At 37.4% G+C, this 21,272-nt stretch overlaps 1 protein-coding gene across 2 annotated transcripts; it reads right to left on the reverse strand.

The window, feature by feature from the left end:
- Positions 1–2,503: 2,503 nt before the first annotated feature.
- Positions 2,504–11,095, reverse strand: OSTF1 (osteoclast stimulating factor 1). 2 transcript variants are annotated; one of them, XR_004081997.1, is made up of 10 exons: positions 11,028–11,095; positions 10,361–10,411; positions 10,215–10,278; positions 8,924–8,977; positions 8,325–8,432; positions 7,825–7,874; positions 7,631–7,709; positions 7,065–7,163; positions 3,785–4,944; positions 2,839–2,938 (listed from the first exon to the last, which is right to left on the reverse strand). XR_004081997.1 is itself a non-coding variant. In XM_014307989.2 (9 exons), exons 2-9 carry the CDS (start codon positions 10,361–10,363, stop codon positions 4,886–4,888), a joined length of 516 nt encoding a protein of 171 aa, XP_014163464.1. In that variant the 5' UTR covers positions 10,364–10,411; positions 11,028–11,095; the 3' UTR covers positions 2,504–4,885. The 2 variants fall into 2 exon arrangements, 1 of the variants encoding a protein (XP_014163464.1); XM_014307989.2 differs by having other exon boundaries at positions 2,504–4,944.
- Between the last annotated feature and the right edge of the window lie 10,177 nt (positions 11,096–21,272).

Genomic DNA, 21,272 nt, shown 5'->3' on the forward strand with positions numbered 1-21,272 from the left:
TAGCAAAATGGCTTAAACAGAAATCTTCAGGAAAAGCATAAAAAAGAAGTGAAAAAATGATAGATTGAGAAGAATATAAACTAGTTTTTAAGGAATTTCAGATTATATGAAATGCACCATCTTTTACCAGAAAAGGGAAATTATATGAAAAATATAGAACTTTCAATTAAGGAATTCCGAGTAATTTACTAACACTATGAAACTACTTGTGCTGAACAGGAAGGACCCATTAAAATTAATATAAATTATGAGCATTTGATTCTAATTTTATGTTGAGCATGTCTGAAGATGGTCATTAATTTCACTATGTCCCTGTAGACATAAAGTTAATTGGTAGTGTGACTGCAGTAAAGCTGTGAGCAAAATTATACTCTATTAAGCAACGTAAATCAAGAAAACTAATACAGGTATGTGCTGAACTTAACAGCAGAGGTCCTCCATTGCCCATGTATCTTCACTGGATTCCCGAGACTTGCTTGAGATTTCAAATCAGAAATATGACCATATCAAAATTCCAAATGCCCTATTTTCCTGTAGCACTTTGAGTCTTCATACCTGTTTTATATTAAACCTCAATAAATTTCCTTAAAGTTAGAAGTCCATCTCTGGATAAAGACAGAAAGAATAGAACAAACATTTATTCTAATGCATGCTTCAGAATTCCAGGGAAAGGAGCAACTCACAAGGGAACAGTGCAAGTTACAGACCCTTTCCTGGCTGCATAAACACAGCTGAGTGCTGGCACCCTGCCAAGTTCTGTGCTGCTGCACATTTATTTAAAAAATCCCATCTAAATTACCATTATCTCTGCAAGAGATTCCTTCAGCCTCTGATTTCAGGAGTTGCTCACAACCCTGTTTTTGTAACTGTGAGGGTGAACATTAGCTGTACCACACTACTTTTCCCAGGAGCATTGCTCACAGATTAGCAATCACAATGTCACTGAGGAATGTCTTCCAGGAGAATCCTCTGGTGTTCTATGGACTGCTCTACAGAGCTCAAAGGAGGATCACTAACCTTGGCAGGAGGACTAAATAATGATGTGGCTTTCTAGAAAAGGCTGCAGGCGGGACACATAATCTTCAGCATCACCTTTCAGCTGGGAAAACAACAGGCATCAGGTAAATGGGCCCTTGGTGTTTTCTTCTGCCACAGGCAGACACTACTACCAGTCCACATTCTGTTCTAGAACTAGTGATGTAAAATCACTTTTTTCTGAATTCCTTTTGTAGTATTTTCTTATTTTTAGCTTCTGTTGGTTTAATGTATAGCTTCAAAAAAAGCCCAACCAACCAAAACCAACCCAGCTCTTACATTTTTATTTAGCAAATTAAGATATTGATTTTGTATCGGATTAATTTATGAAGATTTCTGTTCCAAGTTCTTCAAAACCATTTCTGCTTGTTCTGTTTCAGGCAAATTACATTTCAGGTGATGGGATGTGTAAGAGTGGAATTTAGTAAGATGGGCTTTGTCTTAGAAAAACAGTATACTAACTTGAAAATTATCAAGAATCCAGTAACCATACTAAAGACAATGCAAGAAATGTCCCATTTTTTCCTTCCATAAAACAGGGATCAAGCATCTGATTCCTCTGATGAAGCCAACAGAAAATTTACTAATTTCTTTTCAAAGAGCCTCAACTCAATCCAGAAATTTCTATTCCCTAACAGTACAAAATTTCTGATGGGAGCACAGCTGATTTTCAATAGAAAGGCACACACATTCATTCAACCAAAAGTATGAAAGACAGAATAATCCTTCAATGTTCCGTTCTAAGATACCATGAGCTTGAAAACTTTCCTTTCGCTGTTCCTAAATCCCCTCTTTTTCTGATTGTTACACACCTGAATGTACCTGCCTTTGTAAAGTCTTAAATTTAAATAAGTGTAGTGGTACAAACATTGAAGAAAAGTAGCGAGAGCAAGCAGGTTTGCATAACTAGTAAGATGTATCAGCTTACTCCAGCTGTAATTTCATTTAGCTGTAAGACTTTTTTTTTCATTTTTATTAAAAAAAAAAAAATTCTGCTTGTTTTTGTCTCCTGACAAGATCAAAGTATATGAGTTGACTAATATTGTCCTGAAACACTTCTAGTAACTTCAGCTTTTATCTGTCTCATGAAGCAGATGACTGATGGCCCATTATTTGTTACTTTGTTCCGTGGTGTTTCAACAATTTCCTTAGAAGGTGGCAATGCCTGCAAACAAATTTGTAATTTTGATGTGTGCTGCTTGTGCAAACATCTGACTTTGTAGCATGTAAATAAAATGACCACAAAGTCAGGCTCAGCAATCTTTGGTCCTTGATATAAAATCAAACACAAGAAACACATTAGTGTCTTCAGAAATAAGAAGTCAGTGTTCAAAGCTGGAGACTTTGTAGGAAAATGGGCCACTCAGTTAAAACATTTAGTGTGCCATTCGTTTTGGTTTTTTTTGATTTTTAAAAAAATTATTCCATTGTGTTTGTTTTTTTTTAAATCAAAACTTTACTCCTGGAGTTAGACAAAAAGTAATTTATTGCCTGAAAGCTTTCACAGTGATTTGTATTTCACAAGATGAACAGACAGTTTCGTAAAGAAAAACAAAGTTGTGGGAAAAAACAAAAAGCAGTGATTTTTGTCCTGGAAACAAATGACAGCACTGCCAGCGTGCCTGCGATGTAAATGTGCTTCCTTCAGGACACTCCGGCAAGACTTTGGATGAAATCCTTGGGCTCAACTTGTGCTTCTGTCATAACTCCTATGCAGCACTTAGATCTGTCCGTAGAACACAGAGTCTTCTGGCAGCTGTTAATTGCACAGACATGAGCAAAATCTCTTCCTTTGTAGCAGCAGAAGACATTACATTAAGAGTTATTTATGAATACAGACTCTGCCTCCAAAGCTCCACAGAAAAAACAGTGACTTGAGCCATTCCCTCCATGTCCTGTGACACTGAAAAATTTTAAGTTTGTGAGCTTTTTGTTTTTGCAGGAAAAACACTCATGCAACAGATACCTGAACCTTCTTGCCTCTCATTACAGGACTTTAAAGCTTGCATTTTGAAATTGCGTAATTTTAATCAACAGTATGCAGCATAACATGCGTCTTTAACTATGATAAAAGGCTGAGCTAGCAAAAGAGCTATCTGATTAAATGAGAAGCAGAACAGCCTTAAATATAATGAGTTATGTTCAACAACCGTTCTAATGAAAGCTAGAGAGAAAAAATTGGTGGCTTTGGTTTTTATTTCTTTCCCTCTAGGATCTTCAAGTTCACACAAAATAAAACACCACTGTTCATTTAACCACAGTATTGCTTGCATAGGGCTAAAACATTTGTTCTATGGTTTTAACATTTAAACAGTCTAGAATTACATCTGCAGATGACTGCTTGTGCAATGACCCATCTTAAACACTTCTGCTCAACCAAACACTGCCTTCTTTGATAAGAGCTAAACAAGCTTTACTGGCATCTAGTTCTTTGCAGGATGATAAAAATAAAAATCTGGCTCAATGTATTTTTAAAAATTGGAAATTAAGAGTGCTCTAGACTTTTTAAAATCTCTTAAATACTTAGTGTGATTTTCATTTATCCCCAGACTTCCACAAGAGCTTTTTATTTATCCCCAGTCTTTCATGAGAGCTTTTTTTTTGTCCCTATTTTTCTCTATTTTTTGGTTTTTTTTAGTATCACAGACTGCTGTGTCAGAATGAATTTGTCAGAAGTCTCTATCAGAGAAGTTAGCAATAAAAAATTTAAAATGAGATTGTATCTCAAATACTTGTAACATTTACTTACCATGACAGTAAGAAAATATCTCTCAGTAATGTGCAATATTCGGCTACAGCTACTTGAGCAATCTGAAGGAAGTTATTTTTTAACTCTGCAGGGAATCTTCAAAGTAGCTGAATTTATTTTCCATTTTTCTTTAATTCACAGGAAGCAGCAATACATTTTAAAAATGTTTATTCAGCTCCAGGTGTCTCTTCTAAAGATACCTGTGGTATATTTGATGCACATCTTCCCTCATTACTTCAAACACACTTAAACTTTGAGGTAATTTAGGACAAGATACAAGAGCACTTGCAAAAAAAAAAGCAAAGATCAGTATTAAAAATTTTTAGGCAGGATAAATAGAAAAATATTCTGTGTTCCTTTACTACAAATGGTTTCAGCATAATAACAGTTCAAAAAGCAAAATAATCAAGCCACAAAGTCCAAGTGAATTTCTAAAGCAAACCTGACTTAAGCAAGCCTTTCACCTGTGTTACATTTCAGGGACTGGGCCCACAGCAATAGAGAAGACAAAGCACTCCTGAGGCAGATTGTCTCAGGTCATTTTGCATCTCACTTAAGAGGGATGGAGGAAGGAAGGGAAAAAAATTTACCAAAATTAAAAATCAAACCTTGCAATGCTGTCTCCCATGAAGGCAAACAATTGCCCCTCTCTATGGCAGCATCTGCATTTATGCCTGCCAGCCAGTACTGACTGTCAGTATTAGCTGCATGAAGGAACATAAACCCAGAGGGATTTGGGGAAATGCTAGCAGTGGTGTCCTCCTGTCTCACATGGACCTTTCAGTATTCCAGAGATACAAGGCACTTGCTGGGAAGGCCTGAGATGAAACCTGTGAGTTTAGAAACTGGTCCTCTGCCATATTCAGTGGTAAAGGTGTGCCACACCTTCTCTATGATAATTCCAAAAAGGAACTCTGACTTAAAATGTGACAGACATTATCTGGCTACATGAAGATTATTCCTTTGCAAAGCATGATTTCATCCTCTCATTAATATGCTATCTTGCGATACTCTAAGTGAGATATTTTTACAGTTGTGAAGATATGTTTTGAAAATGACATAGACAATGCAAGTTATAGTTTTCCATATAGAATCAAAAGGCTAATCGGAGTCTTCATCATCAAGGTATTCCTCTGCATTACTCAATGTTCGGACTGTACCTGGAAAGAAACAAAATTTAAAGAGTACTGAAAGTACCAGGCACAGAGGCAACAACACTGACATAATTCACAGAAGTGATAACCATGTTATCCTACATTTTTGGAACAAGAAAAATGAGTAAGTTTAAAATGAACCTGCTCAACCGTTTTGGGAAAAGAAACCTAAGTGAAAAAAATGTTTCTCATTTTTAGGAGGAGAAGCAGCAAACGGAGAACAGGAAGAAAAGAAATTGCAGAGCCTTGTGCTCAAGGGGCCATATTTCAAGCAAGTACATATTACATTTCTTCTGTACATTTCTTCTGCTCCCCTGTTTAGCAGCACAATTAACACAACCTTTTTATACTTCTATGACATGATTTTAATTTTTTAGAATGTACTTCAGCAATTGACATTTGAGTATCTGTCTGTACAAGTAAAACATAAATCTGAACATTGGAGACAAAGTAACCTTCCTCCAATAAAAGATTCAGAGACGGACTATGATAAAAGCCATATGTAAACAGGAACAATGGAGAGATGACTGCTGAGATAGAACTGAATCTCTGAAAAAGAACAATATTTCACATCCAGACATTGGAAATACTTAAATGCAGAATCATGAGACAGAAAAAATAAATTAGTGAAAATAACCAAGAAAATACAAAATATGAGAAAAGTATACAGATTGGTGGTGTCAGAGATATTATAAAAGCCCAAGTTAAGACAGAAAAATGAACAAGGATGCTAATACTGAAACTGCAGTTAGACTGAGAACATGAGCGTTATATCAAGGCAAGTGAAAAAAGACAGGGAGTGAAATTACCAGAGATTGATGACTAAGACAGAGACAAGGTGACTAAGGATAAAAAATCAGTCAGTCATTGAAACAAAATTAATTTAAAGGGAGTGAAGAAGTAGATTAGTTATGTAGATTGGTTACTTAGCATCAGGAAATAAAACATTAGTATAATTATTGGGACATCAGAAGAGAGAAAACACCTGTGCCAGGTGCCTACAATCAACAAGCAAAGATGAACGAAGTTTTTCTAACAGGGATCAAGTAACTTTAGGAAAATACTATATAATATATATATAATAATATATATTATATATACATACTGCCCTTTTTTAAAACTGCTTTCTTAAGAACCAAGATTGGGAGAAATAATTTGCCATGTTTCTGGGAAATCCTGATTTTACCTCTGCTAAAGAGAAGAACAATATTTTTGCTGCAATTGCTCTTCCTGGCCTTCTCAAGTTGCCCTCAGCTATTCCTCCATTTAATTACCATAACCTCTAGGCCCCTACAGGTTAGCATTCCCTCTGATCTCACTAGTCCTGTGAGGATGCAACTGCTGTACTGCATATCCCACCAAACCTGACGGCAACCCTGCCTGTGTTTTCAAGTAATTTCTTATTCCACTTAGAGTTTCCACCCTTGCTTCAGCCTCCTGAAAGCTACAGGCAATAGTACTTACAGAATACTGAACAACTCAGTGTTTAGCTTTTTAAAATAGCCTCTTTAACTCTTTTGGACAGGGACACTATACTATTAGGAGAGATGAAGACAGTGGGAGGCAGTGAGACTATTTTAATTAACACCTGAAAGCATTCTTTATTTCTCAGTTAGACAGTCACCCAGAGACACATAGAAATAAGAAAGTAAAAAAAAAAAATTAAGAAGAAGAAAAGGAGGATCATATGTTGGTGCTTGTTTGGCTTAAGTCTGGAAGAACAGACAAGCACATGGAGAAAGACAGGACATTGTTTTATTCTTGTACCCTGTCCCTTTTGGTATGCTACTTTTAAAATAGTTTCTATCCTTGCTTTAATTTTGTCTGAAGGGCCAGTCTTCTATTTTCATCTCTTCCCTTAGTATTTTCACACCTTCTGAACTCTTCTGAACTCTTATGCCTCTTGCTGATACAAGGTGCCATTTTTTGTGGAGTCAGCAGAATGGCATATGATAAACCATCTTCCTACCACAGCTCCAAACTAACTCTCTCAAGCAAGCCCTTCCAGACACAAGTCTTAGCCCATGTACCTCCCAAATGGTTTTTATGGCTATCAGTATATTGGTATTAGACTAAAGTATTATTTCTCCAAAGTAAAATTATCAGAAAAACAAAATCAGAAATACCTGCACTCTGTTTCTTCTTAAGCAAGGAAGCACAAGCTGCGTTCGTTGCCATATCTAAAGCCAGTTTCTTCTCATTGTTTTTCAGATCTGTTCTTGCCCCTTCATGAAGAAAAGTTTAATGAGAAATCACAATCCCAGTTATTTCTCAACCAATGCCATTATGATATGAGTTTCACTAATGTGGGTAGAACAGTAATAGACAAGGGAATCCGAGCTACTGACTGCTCTGAAGCAGACCAAAAGCTATGGATGCTCTTGCATAAGCTACAGTTGTTTAGGAAACTTGCTGGCTGCTCTTCCTTTTTTAAGAAGCAGATGTCATTGCTGTTCTGGGGTTAAAGTGCCTAATTTTGTCTGTAAAGCAGGATGAAATAATCTTGAGGTGAGATGTCTACCTTCCAAACAGCTGCCAGAATTTTCTGCAAGACTTTTCCTGCAAGTCAGGCAGGTGAGCTGGCTAAAGACTGTAGCTGAGTTATACAGAAACACTTAAGAAATACAATTTAAACAACATTCAGGAATCTAGTCTCTACACAGATTGTTGAAACCTTGGTGAAGATCTTTACCCTTTTCCAGCAGCATCTCTACAATATCTGCATAACCTTTCCATGCAGCAGCATGCAAAGCTGTGTCTCCCAATTTGTTCTGTGGAGTTAGAGGGAAAAGCAACAGGATTAAAATGCAGCAAAAACCCTTCCAGCTTCTAGCAAGGGTGAGTAACATCACACCTCTACTCTAAGGGTCTGTGGGTTCAACCTACCTGTTGGTTTAACTCTAGGTTTGCCTGGGCAAGCAGGACATCTACTACATCTGCAGGGAGAGATGGCAAGAGAAGAATTTAGTGGAAAGGAATTATGCTATTTTTGCATTCATTGTAGTTAAGATTCAACGAAAGACCAATCAAATCAGCTAATGAAAATCTGTAAATCAGACTGCATTGGGCAAACAACAATTAGTCACAAAAAATGCTTCTGCATGAAATATCCCAAATAATACTGCATTTCTTTTTGATCTGTCCTCCTTCCACTCTGCCTCTAAGTTACACTAATGAGCATGCCTGCTTCAACAGCAACAACAAAACACACAGCACTTGATGGAGCTGAACCTGCCTCCTAGACTGATTTTTATTAAAGAAATAAAAAATAGAATTACATTGAAAAAACCCTGGCTTAATTATTTAGCACTGCAATTTTATCAATCAGCCTAACAAGCATAACAAGAAAACCAGACAACAATAATTTCAAATTAATGCTCTGATACCTTTATGGCCTCCATGGCATGCCCAATACAGAGCTGTGTTTCCAGCTTTGTCTAAGCCATTGACACCGACTCGATTATCCAAACACTCTCTCAACCAGCTCAGGTTGCCTGAAAGACAAAATCAGTTTTGATTATTGTTTTTTCTTTGGAAAGTTAAAAGAACCATTACAGGTAAATAGTACTTTCTAAATGGTGTCAGTCTTCCCATGAACTTTTGAAGACAGGAAGCGATTAGCAGCAATTTTTAATTCACTGAACAACCACTCATACCTAGTCATAGCAAATCATGACAAAGTCATACTAACCAATACCAAATATCTTTTCTTCCATTCCCAGAAGACTTTTATATCCCTATGTAGTTCAACGGATGGTACCACTATTCCTCTGTGTATAGACAGAGTGGCAATTCCACCAGGCAGTATCTCACCTTTTCAAAGCCATAAAACTTACCAGATAACTTGCTAAAGAAACAAAACAACCAAAACAAGTAGAACATCTTAATTCTAAAAATATAATTATTACTATTACTATTATTATTTTTACAGTAGAAAACAAGCAAATCATCCTTTGGCATCACACAACTAAAACACCAAACATACCTCGTTTGGCAGCTTCATGCAGTGGATTATCAATAGACTCTGCTTGCTCTGCCACTGAAACGAAAGAGTAAATTCTAACTACTTCTGAAACATGTACTTGAAACGTGTGGAAACAAAGTATACTTGATTCTAAAATGAAAAAAGATCTGTGAGTGACAGACTAGTGAGATGCACTTTAATTTCCAGTGTATGGGAAACTAATTCAGAGAAAATCTTGTGAAAACTTCAAACAGCATCACATTGCACAAGTGGTCTAAGAAGAAGTGTTCCTAGTACTCTTTGTTCTTAAGGTCTGCAAAAGCTTCTGTTCTGCTTATACATGGAATTTTTGCAAACATGCGGACAGAGACACCACACCAATCCTGGTCTAAAATTGAAGCTTTACAACTAATCTCAATGGGAACATGAATTAAGAGATTGTTGGGTTTATTGTAAATATTCACTTCAATATTCAAAAGAAATGTAGATATGCAGCATGTATAAATCAGTCTTTTTGCATATTAACAGTGCATGACTTCTGATCTCTGGCAGACAGCAAGAGTAGAGTCGGTTTGGAAGTCACAAACTCAAGTGAAAATTCATGTAGCCCCAATGACTATACTGCAGATTTCTATGAATATATTTCTACTAACTGCAGAGGAGGGAAACAGAGCATAGCCACCATAATGTCTCCTACTGAAGAAGGGACAACAGGAATCAACCTAAGTCATATTGGCAGCTGTGATGCAATCTGTCTGCAATGAGACACTGCTACTCTGTCTACAATTCCTGGCAGGACTTGGAGGAATTGTGCTGTGTTGTCTGTACTCATGGCTTTTAAAAGTGATTTTCATTGAATCTGAAAAAGCTGTTTCTATTCAGTCCAAACACATACGTGATATTTAACATGGTGCAAACCCCAAGAAACCAACGTTTTCTGTGGCAGAATATATTCGCTAAAAATACAACAAAAGGCAAGCAAAACTCCATCCTTTAGATCCAAGTGTTCTTCCCCTCAAAACTGAGTGTATCTCAGTATCTCTTAAGAGCATAACCAGAAACATGAACATTCAGCAAACTCAAGCTGTCCCTAGGTAATAAAAACACAAGACAGCTTGTGCACTGCTGATGTAGTGGTACCTACAGTGGATACCACTGGTAACTGCTACTGCAGATGGATGTATTCTGAAATACATGGTGGAGTACTGTTAAGTACCAATACTGTGGTCTATTTTTGAGATGATGGCTTTTTATTTAGTGATTTCCTTTAATTGTGAATGATCTTACCAAATAAAAATATTCTAGACTTTACCATAGTTGCTTGGAATTAGTCCAGTTCTCCCTTTACAAGTTCCTTTCCACCAATTTGTATCACTCTGCAGAGAAAAGGAAAAATATTTTAGATGGGATATATTGCACCTCAGAAATATTAATCTGTGTGGGATGTCTTAGACTCACCATGTCTGAGATGTAAATGATATCTCCTTCTTCAAAGTACAGTTCATCTGGCTTTAAAAAAAAAAAAAAAAAAGGAAACAAATATATCTGAATCTGTGTATGTAGGAAAAACAAATGCCTGGATAAGTCAGAATACTGACTCTCTTCATTCAAAAGAATGATAACTCAAATTCTCTATCACCAAGACAACAGTCCATAGTTTGACTTGCTTACAGCTAACTTTCTGGATCACTAACTTTCCTAACAACACAGGAAGACTGTGGCCTTTCCAACAAAGCACTGTGCATAGTAAGCAGTGAAATATCTCTTAGGTTTGTCAACTTCATTTGGGAACTCTTTTTGGTTGGTCCCAGTTCTCCAGATCTCTTAGGTCTCAACTATCATTGCTGTCTTTGGAAGAAAAAACAAATTATTCAAGATTTCTGATCCTTGATTATAAGTAACTGATACTACAGAAGAAAGCATGCTGCTTTTAAACAGAGCTGTTCTTAAAAGAGACTTATGATTAATTAGACAGTTTTATTCACATTAAGAATGACTATCCATCAACAGTTCATTAAAATTTCAGTACAGTAAGTCTAATATGCCAATAATAGCAGAATTAAGAAATATTATGTACAAACTTAAAAGTAAGATTCTCAAACTGCTGAAGTAAAGATGTACTTACCGTTCTGGGCTCAAACGTATATAGGGCCCTGAATACTTTAACCTGCCCTAAAAAAACAAAACAAAACAAAAAAAACCAACCCAATTAAAAAATCAGTACCAGTACCATGCCTTTAAATGCAGCCCTCAAATCCAAATACATTCCTTTAAGCTTAACACCGGTTGCTGAATGAATTTGTGCTATCAAAGAAAATAAGGATGAAGAGACTCAGCAACCTGAGTTTAAAAACCCAGCAACATGGGTTATGAAGGAAACTGGCCACCTGATCAGTTACATCTAAGTAGCCTCTTCTGCACACTTAATACGGTCTTTATAGCTCACTGGGTAAAAGAAGTGTTGTCATCAATTTCTGAGGAAAAGAGTAATTTCACTCATATATACACTCACACATGCTATTTGTACTCTTATTACTAACATCAAATCTGTCAAATGACAAAGAATTAAGGAAAGAAGAAAGAAACAAACCAATGATCAATGTCACCAACAAGTTCTTACACTTACTTGCAGTCATTATTAGGAAAATAATGCAGTAACACAGAACTCATAAAGAAAAATGACAAATGGTCACAAAGTCCTATTTAATGTATAACTGATGTCCCATTCTATTCAGATGCTTAACATAAGGCATAGGGTTTGCAATTCCAGTAAGTGGCTAACAGATGCTTTAATAGGGCACTTTCGAAGGGACTGACAGCAGCATTCAAGCCAAGAAAAAATAACGTGAATCCAGAGAGTTTCAAATTAAATTGCATAAACTGCAAAAGAAGGTTCCCTACAAACTTTTTTAAAAATTCAAAAGGTACTTTTCAAGAGCATGAACAGAAAGCACAAGTATAGAAGAAACAGATATGTTACACAATTTAATTAGTCGAGCTGCTGGAGTCCATTGGACTTACTAGAGGAATATATTAGGCAGACTGCTCTGTATTGTTTACTTTTAGGTATCTGTCCTAAGTATGTAGCTTTATTTACTTTTAAATGTTCTACGCTTGCAAGTGTAGGTTACACACAGGTTCTAACACTATATATGTTTATACAGATTAACTTGTATAAAATTGCAGAGTTTGATCCATCAGGAGAATGTGTTCCTTAGGTCACACTAGGTCCAGGCTATTTTGTGTACTCAGAGAAACTGATGAACTTACTAGCAAAGGCCATACAGTAAAATAACGTGTACAAATGCAATGTTTCATGTTGTTTATTAAATGGAGGTAAGCAAGTAAAGACAGAGTAGGTCTCAAGAATAAGCCTTTACATTTCTAATTAAGAACCATCATCTCTAGAATTTTGTCTTTTTTTTTTCTACTAGATGTAGTCTTTATTATCCCTTTAGTATCTAAAATCCTACCCACAAAAGCAATCATTTTAGAATGTTAACTTAAGGGCTTTAATGAGATTCTGGAGATGAATATGCTAAACACCTTGAGAAAGGAGGATGGTACCCACTGCAATTTTGCAGCATCCCTTGGGGTGGCTCTTAAACTATATTTTCAAATGCCTCTGGATATTTCCTAGCAACAGTAATGCCAAGGTACACTTGCCAAGGCATAATAACTAAACAAGACATTTCTGTAGTACTCTATTTCTCAGGCTTTTTTGTGACTAAGTGTATGTAAAACTACAAAAATAAGATGAATATGTGTAAACATTTTGTTAAGTGCATGTAGATACTGTACATATATTTTTTTCCCAATATGTAATTGCTCCTCCCAGTTCCTAATTTTTAATAACAGGAATTCAGTTTGGCTTTATTGGTTGGTTCTCTCTTTCACATAGCAGCCATTTCCTAGACATAAAAGGTCCAACACGTCTCAAACCTTTGTCCCAGAAACAAAATACTTCCAACTGTGGCAACTGCTAAAAAGAATGAAACCTGAGTGATGTTTACTACCTATACAGAGATGATGAACAAGGACAGCACACAGTAATGCATCCAGGACCACGGAGCTTTAGCATGAAACGTGAACTGCAGCTGTGGAGAAGCTAAGCAACAATGAAAAAAAAAAAAAAAAAAAAGGCAAAAAAAGAAAAGAACAAAGAAAAGAAATGACACAACAGGATGGAAGACAGGAGTACTGACCTTCCTCCTTGGCTTTCTCACACAGAAGACACAAAAACAAAAGACAGAACTTCACACTAACAACTATGGAGACTGCAACCATCATGCACCGATCTTCAGTGTTTAATGTAAGTAAGAGGAGGAAATGGATAACAAAAGGGAAGAGTAAGAAATATTAAAAGGGGAAATGAGAAGATGGCAGAAGACAGGGAAAAGGAGAAACAGGCACTTGTGTGTTTCATGTGTCTTTTATACTAACATACTTTATATATGCCAACAGATTTTCTAAAGCTATCACACCTGTGGAGGCAAAGAAAACAGGAAACACTGATGCAGATTACAGTATGGCTAACACATTGTGTAAACAAAAGGCAATTCACTTTTCATTTGTTTGTGGGGTTTTCTTAAATTCTATAAACCTGAAACAGGGAGTAACTTCCCCAAATGTCCAACTGTAGTGTCATAGACAGACCAACACATGCTAAAACACTCTTCTGTGATGAAATACAAAGTACAGATCTGCATCTATAGAACTACAGGTCTCGTTAATATTAATTTCACGGTACTTTATATTGAAGTTAAACACTACTCATTACTGGCACTGATCTTTTAAAAATTTATTGATAAAAAGATATTTAGCCTGTTCACTTCGCTTTATTTAAGAGCTTAAAACAAGGGGACTAGCATTTGTAAATTTTGATTTTTTTGTTCCCAAATTCTAATCCAACTTACAGTCTAGAGGATTAAAATAACAAAATGTTAGCATGCAAAGGGCACATTAGACTTGAATCCTAGTTCTGCAAACAAGAGAAATTGTATTTTATTAGACACATGGGTGCCTAATCACAGGGAGTACTTTTATCTAGCAATACCTACCTCTAGGCATGCAGACAGAGCTTGCATTGACAGTAATTTTTGTTTTGGGGGACACAAAAAGTTAGAAAGCGCCTGAGGTCTTCCTCTGTTTCCACTTACTACCATCTCTCTAGTACAAACCATGTTTCAACACTCCCATAGGACAGTGAACCAGCAATTAGCACTAATTTGAACTTATCAAAGTTGACTGACTGCACCTCCCCACCACACACTTTTAAAGGACAAAGTAACTAGAACACAGAGCACATGTACTTTTTTAAAATTTCAAGGCACCAGGCACACATTAATTACTTTATTCTTAGCATGATTAATGAGAGGAGTTTCCCTTTTAAAAACAAAGCACATGGAAGCACAGGGCAGTGATATGTCCCACAACCAATCTTTTTCTAAGCATAGGGACAGAGTCAAAGGGGTCTTCTTTTCAGTCCTGTTATGCCCTGGTCTGCTCAGTGGGTTTAGGGGAAGGTTGTTTGAGTCATTCAGAGCAGTGTACAGGACAAAGAACAAAAATCTTCAATAACAAACCTTTACATGCAAATTTTCAGAACACTGAGGTAGAATTAGATACTTAGCAAATTTTAAAGCAAAATCCACACAAACTAAGACACTTCAGAAACTTTACTAAGGCCTTGATTGGAATTTTTTCATCTGGTTTACAAAATATTTCCAGAAGAAGTTAGGAGAAGAAATACAGAAAGAAAGGATAAGATAACAGAAAGAAATCACCACCCACAGACCCGGGGACAAGACTAGCAATTTTGATGTCCACATCAAAGTGACGGCCACAACCTTGATCCATAGGGAAAATCCCATGAAGCACAAAGTTAAATGTATTATCATATACTCAGGTTCAGGTGGGAATGACCAGGTATCTCCAAGGGGAGAGCAGAAATTAACACTCTCTGATACAACACTGTGGATCATCTGCAGTTCTCTGGTGAGAGGCCTCAGAAATTGGTCTGGGGCCTGGATGGTTTATGGCACCTTCTAAGATATGACAGCTGCCTTTCAAGTCAGCGTAGTTGAGCTGGTTATACCCCACCAGCAGGGATGAATACCTTCAGCCTTAGTGTGAATGTCTGACACCTTCCCCACAGAAGGGAGTTTTCACACCTGAGCCAGATGAGTAAGGGAAGATATGATAAAACACCTATAGGCCTCTTCCCTTATCTGGCTCAAACCTCAGTTTCTTTTTGTGGTCATCCTCTGGAGCTCACACTTTTTCCACCTGATCCTCCACATCATCAGCAAAGCACACCCTGCTTTTGCAAATTTGAGACAGTCACCAGTAATATTTTAGTCTCACAAACCCCAAACTTTAGTCATAAGACTGTCTTCTCCCTTCTTATGGAATTTGCATTAAACATTTGCAAAACAATTACTTGACAAGCAAAAAGCGTAACTTATTATCCATACTGAATAGACACAAATAGTCTTAGCGTACAAAACATCCACTCTCTGTAGCTAGCAACATAAAACTAATGTCAGGTTGGGCTGACCCCACACCTTTTAATTTATTTTGAATAACTTACCTATAAACTTCTCCAGCCTTTCTGAGGAAGGGAAACATGCAACTCATAATTCTAAGAGGATCCTTTCCCGGCTAAGCGCATAAAAGCAATGAAACAGAGAAACTAAACAGTAACGACAGCTTAAAAACACAGCTTCTGATAGGTACTGAAGAGAGACACCAGCACCGCCTCATAATGCTGAGTAATAAAAAGACCTCACAAAACCAAAACACCATTTTCTAAAAAGACTGAAAGATTTTTGCTTTCTTCTTACAACTCTGAGGTCTATTTTTGATCAATTGCAGTGTCATTAACAGAAGACTGCTTCCAAAGAAGTGCTAAGTAAGGAGCACAGCAACAAGGAGTTACTGTTTCTCTCACAGAGACTTTTTTTCTCCACTTCCTTTCTGTTCTTTTACTCTAGCTTCTCTAAACCGCCGCACGCATTAGCATTAAAATCCCTGCTACCACCAAAACATTCTCCACTCACTTATTTGCTTTCAACCCATCTAATGAAAAGCTAAAAAAGAAAAAAAACCAAAACCTGACCTATACCTGCATGGCATTACTTACTTAGGCATTTGTGTTAGGCTGAAATTTCAGCACCAAAGGGGAGATAATGAAATTTCATTAGCTGTCAATTAACATCACATCCTCAAACATAAAACCACCCCAACACAGTCCTTGGTTCAAAACACACATATTTTAAACAAATATTTAAACAAAATAATGATGGCAGTAAGTCAATGTTTACAGGAGCTACCAAGGCTTGGCCTCCACTGGACAGATATGAGTCTTTTGATAGCATCTGCTGTAGACAACCATAATCAAATCTCACTGACTCCAATAAGGTGCTACTAATCAGATATTGATCCTGATGCAGCATCTTTTCATTAGCTATATTAAGACATAAAAATTCATAATAACTAACTCAAGATGAACTGAGTCACTGAGTGTCACAAAGCATTGTCAGTGCCTACAGTACCTGGAGGGATAATCTCTGTGCTGTAGAAAATCAGAATTGACTATAGTAATCTACAGTTAGTTAAAAAACCACAAGTCTGTCAACCTCTTAAATGGTTCAAGCTAATCCTAGGCTCTCCTCGGCCACCTTTCTCCTTGCTGGCAGAAAGCTAGACAGAAACAGTTCAGAATCAGTTACTCAAGCACCAACTTGATTGAAAACAATAACCTGAATTCCTACTTGCAGCAAATGTCCCAAAAGGTGAAAATATGCAAAGCCTGTTCCAATACCTGACAAACAATTTCAGCGACGAAATTTTCCTTAATGTTGAACCTAAACTAGCATGGCACAACTTGAGGCCATTTTCTCTGATCTTGTCACTTGGGACAAGAGAAAAGCACACACCTTTGTACAACCTCTCTTGAGACAGACATAGAAAGCAACGAGGTCTCCCGAGACTCCTTTCCTCCAGGATAAACACCCCCAGCTCCCTCAGTTCATACCATCTACTCTCCAGATCCTCTATCAGCTCTGCTGCCCTTCTCTGGGGTCTCTCCAGCACCTCAATGTCTTTTTTGTAGTGTGGGGCCCAGAAATGGACGCAAGACTTCAGGTGCAGCCTCACCAGCCAAAACAGGGGGACAGATCTGCTTCCCACATCACTTTTCATGCAGGCCAGGATGCCAGTGGCCTTCTTGGCTACCTGGGACGGCACATACTCAGCCAGCTGTTGACCAACACCCTCAGGTCCTTTTCTTCGGGAAGCTTTCTAGACTCTGCCCTGAGCCTGCAGCATTTGGAATTGGAAAACAAGATGCTTTGCACACAGGTCTCCAAAGAGATACAGAAGTACTGGAAAAACTTTTTACAGGAGTGCCATTTGTATTTTGGCATTTTGCTCACCGACACAGCAGAGTTCAACACAGCATTTAAGGATTGCCACAGCGGAGACAGAAAAAGGTGGAGCCCCCAGCGTTTAGAGAACCATCTTCAACTTCTAAGTAATGCTTACCAGAAAGGGGAAGTGAACACAGAGAATATATGTTGGGGGAGGGGGAGAAGGGCATACTAAAAAATGCAAAGGATAGACTGGTGCCAGCCTAGATGACAAACTGAGGTATCCAGGAACAATCATGGAATGCACTAATCAGTATCTGGAATGGAAAGAACAAATGCCATTTCATTAGAGAAAATCAGAAACAAAAATATTCTCACAGAAAATATAAGAGAACACAGTCTCACTGTCATAGCCTGATCTGAAATCCTCTGTTTTTCATCAGTTGCATTTTTATGAATACCAGCGTGCCTTCATTTGCAGGAAGCTTGCTGGAGGTCCCAGCAACTTGCAGTAATAAGAGGGTTTGAGGTCTGAAATGAAAGTTTATAATTCATATTGAAAGCAGACTGGGAACTGTTTAATTTTTTCTCTGACTTTTTTCTCCCCTCAGACCTGATGACTGCAGTATAACTCCCCACATCCACATGCTCACATCTTCCTAGCTAACAGAAACCTTTCCTTGCATACAGAAGAAACCCAATATGTCATAAGCCGATTGCCAAGGCCTTAGGCATGCGACTCAATACAAGTGTTCTGCTCCTGTGAATGCTGTCACAGCGCCTACTTCACCTTAGAACTGAGATGAACTTGTTTATGACTCAAACTAAGTACCTATGTCAAGATACTACTTTTAACTCTGATGGCTACTAGCGGGAGAAAAGTCAACAAAACTGCATTGAGGTAGCAACGCTTTATGTGAAATCCTTATGTTTCCTCCTGCCTCCCTCTCAACTGGAGTAATTTAAAACTCTAATTTCCTTGGTACAAAGGCTGGTCTTTCTCCATTGAATATAAATGTTGTCTCAACTCTAAGCCAGGATCAACAAACCTTACTGCGAACGTGAAAGTAAGACTTTTTAAAAATATCAGTACACCCCTTTTATCTCCCCAAAAGCTTTTGCTGCACACTATATAAGGCTCTAATCAAAAAGACATCATCAGACAGTTAGTACTCTTCAAGAAAACACTCTTTAAGTAACAGACAACTAAGCAGAAGCCATTAAAGCTTGTCAAATCCAAAGGACTTCACAATCCTGTTTGTAAACAGGACTAATATCTAATATGATGTGACCTCTGCAAAGAATAATGTAGTTTGAGACATGAACAGATTTCTTAAAAGGTGGAGGGCATTACTCTTGCATAATGCTGACAGAAAAAAGTATGTTTCTGCTATTTTCAACATCCACTCCATTCCGTTTTATTTTTGATAGTGAGTCTAAACAAAAGCTACAGCTCGAAAACAGTAACAATAAAGAGTTACACAGGAAAAGTAAAGCACTTCTTAAAAAAAAGGCCTGAAAACACTATAAGCTAAAAGACATTTAGAGTCTCCATAAACAATCTTATCCCCTTACCCAAGGGCTGACTACAGACCCAAAAGACTAGCTCAAGTGTTCAGAAACACAATTGTCCAACATATGTTGATGTCAAAACCATCCCTGTAACTGAAATCCTTCAGTGCTGTGCACACAACAGGATTTACAGAAAAGCAATCTGTCAGAAAAAATGCTCTCAGGTACTGAAGAAAATGACAGCGTCACGCTAGTTGGTTTTCCCTCTTCATATCACCTCTTTTCCCCACGTTTTTAAAGCACTAAACTCAGATCCAAAATCCTTGAGTTGAGCAGTGAAGACTCAGTGTTTTAAAAAGGAAATTTATTGCACTATATATTTTCACTTTCCCACCACCAAAATATTTCCCTCCTTCTCTGTCCAATCTGCACTTCTTATTTCCCAAACACAGAGGAATGGATGACAGCAACTAATGTCTGGTTTTCTCTCCTGTCTGTCCTGAAATTTCACAATTCATAAGCAATGCAAACAGGCTTGCTGTTTCCTGACAGAGCTTACAGACTTGATACCTAATAACCAGTGAAGAAAAATCAACATAGCTTGGCCAAAGGCACCAAAACATTCTAGTAAATGCAGTCAAAATGCCACTGAAAGAGACAGCCTTCCACTGCTGTAGAAACTATGTCACCACATGAAGTTCCTATATTTATGTCTTTAAATAACATCTATCTATAACCTCAAGAAATTCAATTACAGTATCAAAGGTGTATTATCTGTATTCTGTATTAACATAGAGAAGTCAGACATGCAACTACAGAGATATTTAAGTATGCGAGAAGGCAATCCCTTTCAGAAAAATGACTTTGAAAAAATCTGACACAACAGATGCCACAAAATTTTCTCTCCTCCAAAGTCAGGGATTTGGAAAAGTGAATCTTATTACCCTTAATCAGCTCTGAAAGTCACTAGCAATACAATCTTACTTTTTTACTTACTTTCTTCCTTCTCCTATGAATTTCCTTTTGCTGTGTCAAGCACTCATGCTGGTAAACCAGCTCAGCAAGTTCATCAGACATAAAAATAACCTTACATAGACATACAAATAACTGGACACAAAAAAGTTGAGAGCACCATCAGCTTGTCATGTAACTAAATGGAACAGAAAGGGATGGTGGGGGTAGGGAACCTGTCCTTTTGATGACAGTCCACATTTTATCAGATCAAGCACACCACAAAGTGCACCCCACCAAACTAGGGTGAGAAACCTAGCATTAGACAGAACACGTCTGAGTCAGTCTGAAAGCTCCTGTAAGTTAGCCTCCTACAGCCTCTAACTCCTTAAGAATCTTATGTTAAATTTGACTCATCTTCTTGAAAAACAGAAAACTGAGTTTTCAACTTCATCGGAAAAATCCCATTTTTCACACATATTCAGGTGTGAAACACCACATCCTTTCAGAAGGCTGCAGATTTCCTCAGTACTGATTGTTTTGGTAAGGGTCCACAACAGCAATGCTTTTATTACTGTCTTTTTAATTTCAAGTAAGCTGTTTTCAAAGAAGCTTAGCAAACTACAGGGAGAGGAACTTCTTCTGAGGATGAAATTACAGCCAGAGAGCTTTAGCAGATTTTTGCTACTGCAGGCAGGATGAGACTGATGGTTTAAATGGTCTAAACTTGTTTCTGCACTTACATGACTTCAAATTAAAAATCTGTTTCATAAGCTGTCTAGTTAAAATATTCAATTAGGCTAAGCATTGTTTTTTTTTACATTGGCATTTCAACAGTATTCCATGCACAAAAAAACCTGAAGTTTGGATGTACTTAGGGATCAGATAATCTTGGTGTGGGAGATATTACAGTGGGTTTTTAATTTCTAAGTAAGAATTTAAGCTTTTACAATGACAGATGATACAAAAACATGATAAATAGCTATTAAATTTTCCAGATCAATTCCTTACTTAAAAAAACCCCAAACCCTAAAGCTTATGGCTAAATTTGTGACAGAAGAATGTATATTTACTTGAAAAATACCACTTCTATGCTAAAATTTAAAACTGCAACTTTCAATAGTTTTTCAATTTATTTTTTGAAGAAGCTATGGTTACTACTAATATTTGTAGAAAATGGGCTTTGTAGTAAATTTTTCTGAAAAAAACACAGGAGCAACACCTCACACATTGAAGACTAAACGCACTAGAAAGGGTGATGTGCACATTGACGCCTGAATTTCCAAGAGCACATTTAGAGTTTGGCTGTTAGGAGTCCTACAAGGGAAAACAGTGGATTCCATCTTTAAAGATGAAGAATGTTGCATGCGACTATACTATAAAACTGATTTTATGAGTTAGTATATTGCCCATCCGTGCAATCACGAGACAAACCTCGGAGCACTTCAGCGCTGTTTGTTAAAAGGGAAAAATGCTTCCTGTGCATTCCAGGCTACGCAAGCAGCTCCCGGACGGCCACCGGGCGGGCCGGGCAC

Source organism: Geospiza fortis, unplaced genomic scaffold, assembly GCF_000277835.1.
Source record: "Geospiza fortis unplaced genomic scaffold, GeoFor_1.0 scaffold279, whole genome shotgun sequence".
NCBI classification, from domain to species: Eukaryota; Metazoa; Chordata; class Aves; order Passeriformes; family Thraupidae; genus Geospiza; species Geospiza fortis.

Bases quoted from the DNA above. Each gene is read 5' to 3' on its own strand.
- OSTF1 (XM_014307989.2), bottom strand. The intron at 7,710-7,824 runs GTAGGTTGAACC...CTAACTCCACAG, and splicing joins ACCTAGAGTTAAACCAACAG to AACAAATTGGGAGACACAGC. The intron at 7,164-7,630 runs GTAAAGATCTTC...TTCTTCATGAAG, and splicing joins AGAGATGCTGCTGGAAAAGG to GGGCAAGAACAGATCTGAAA.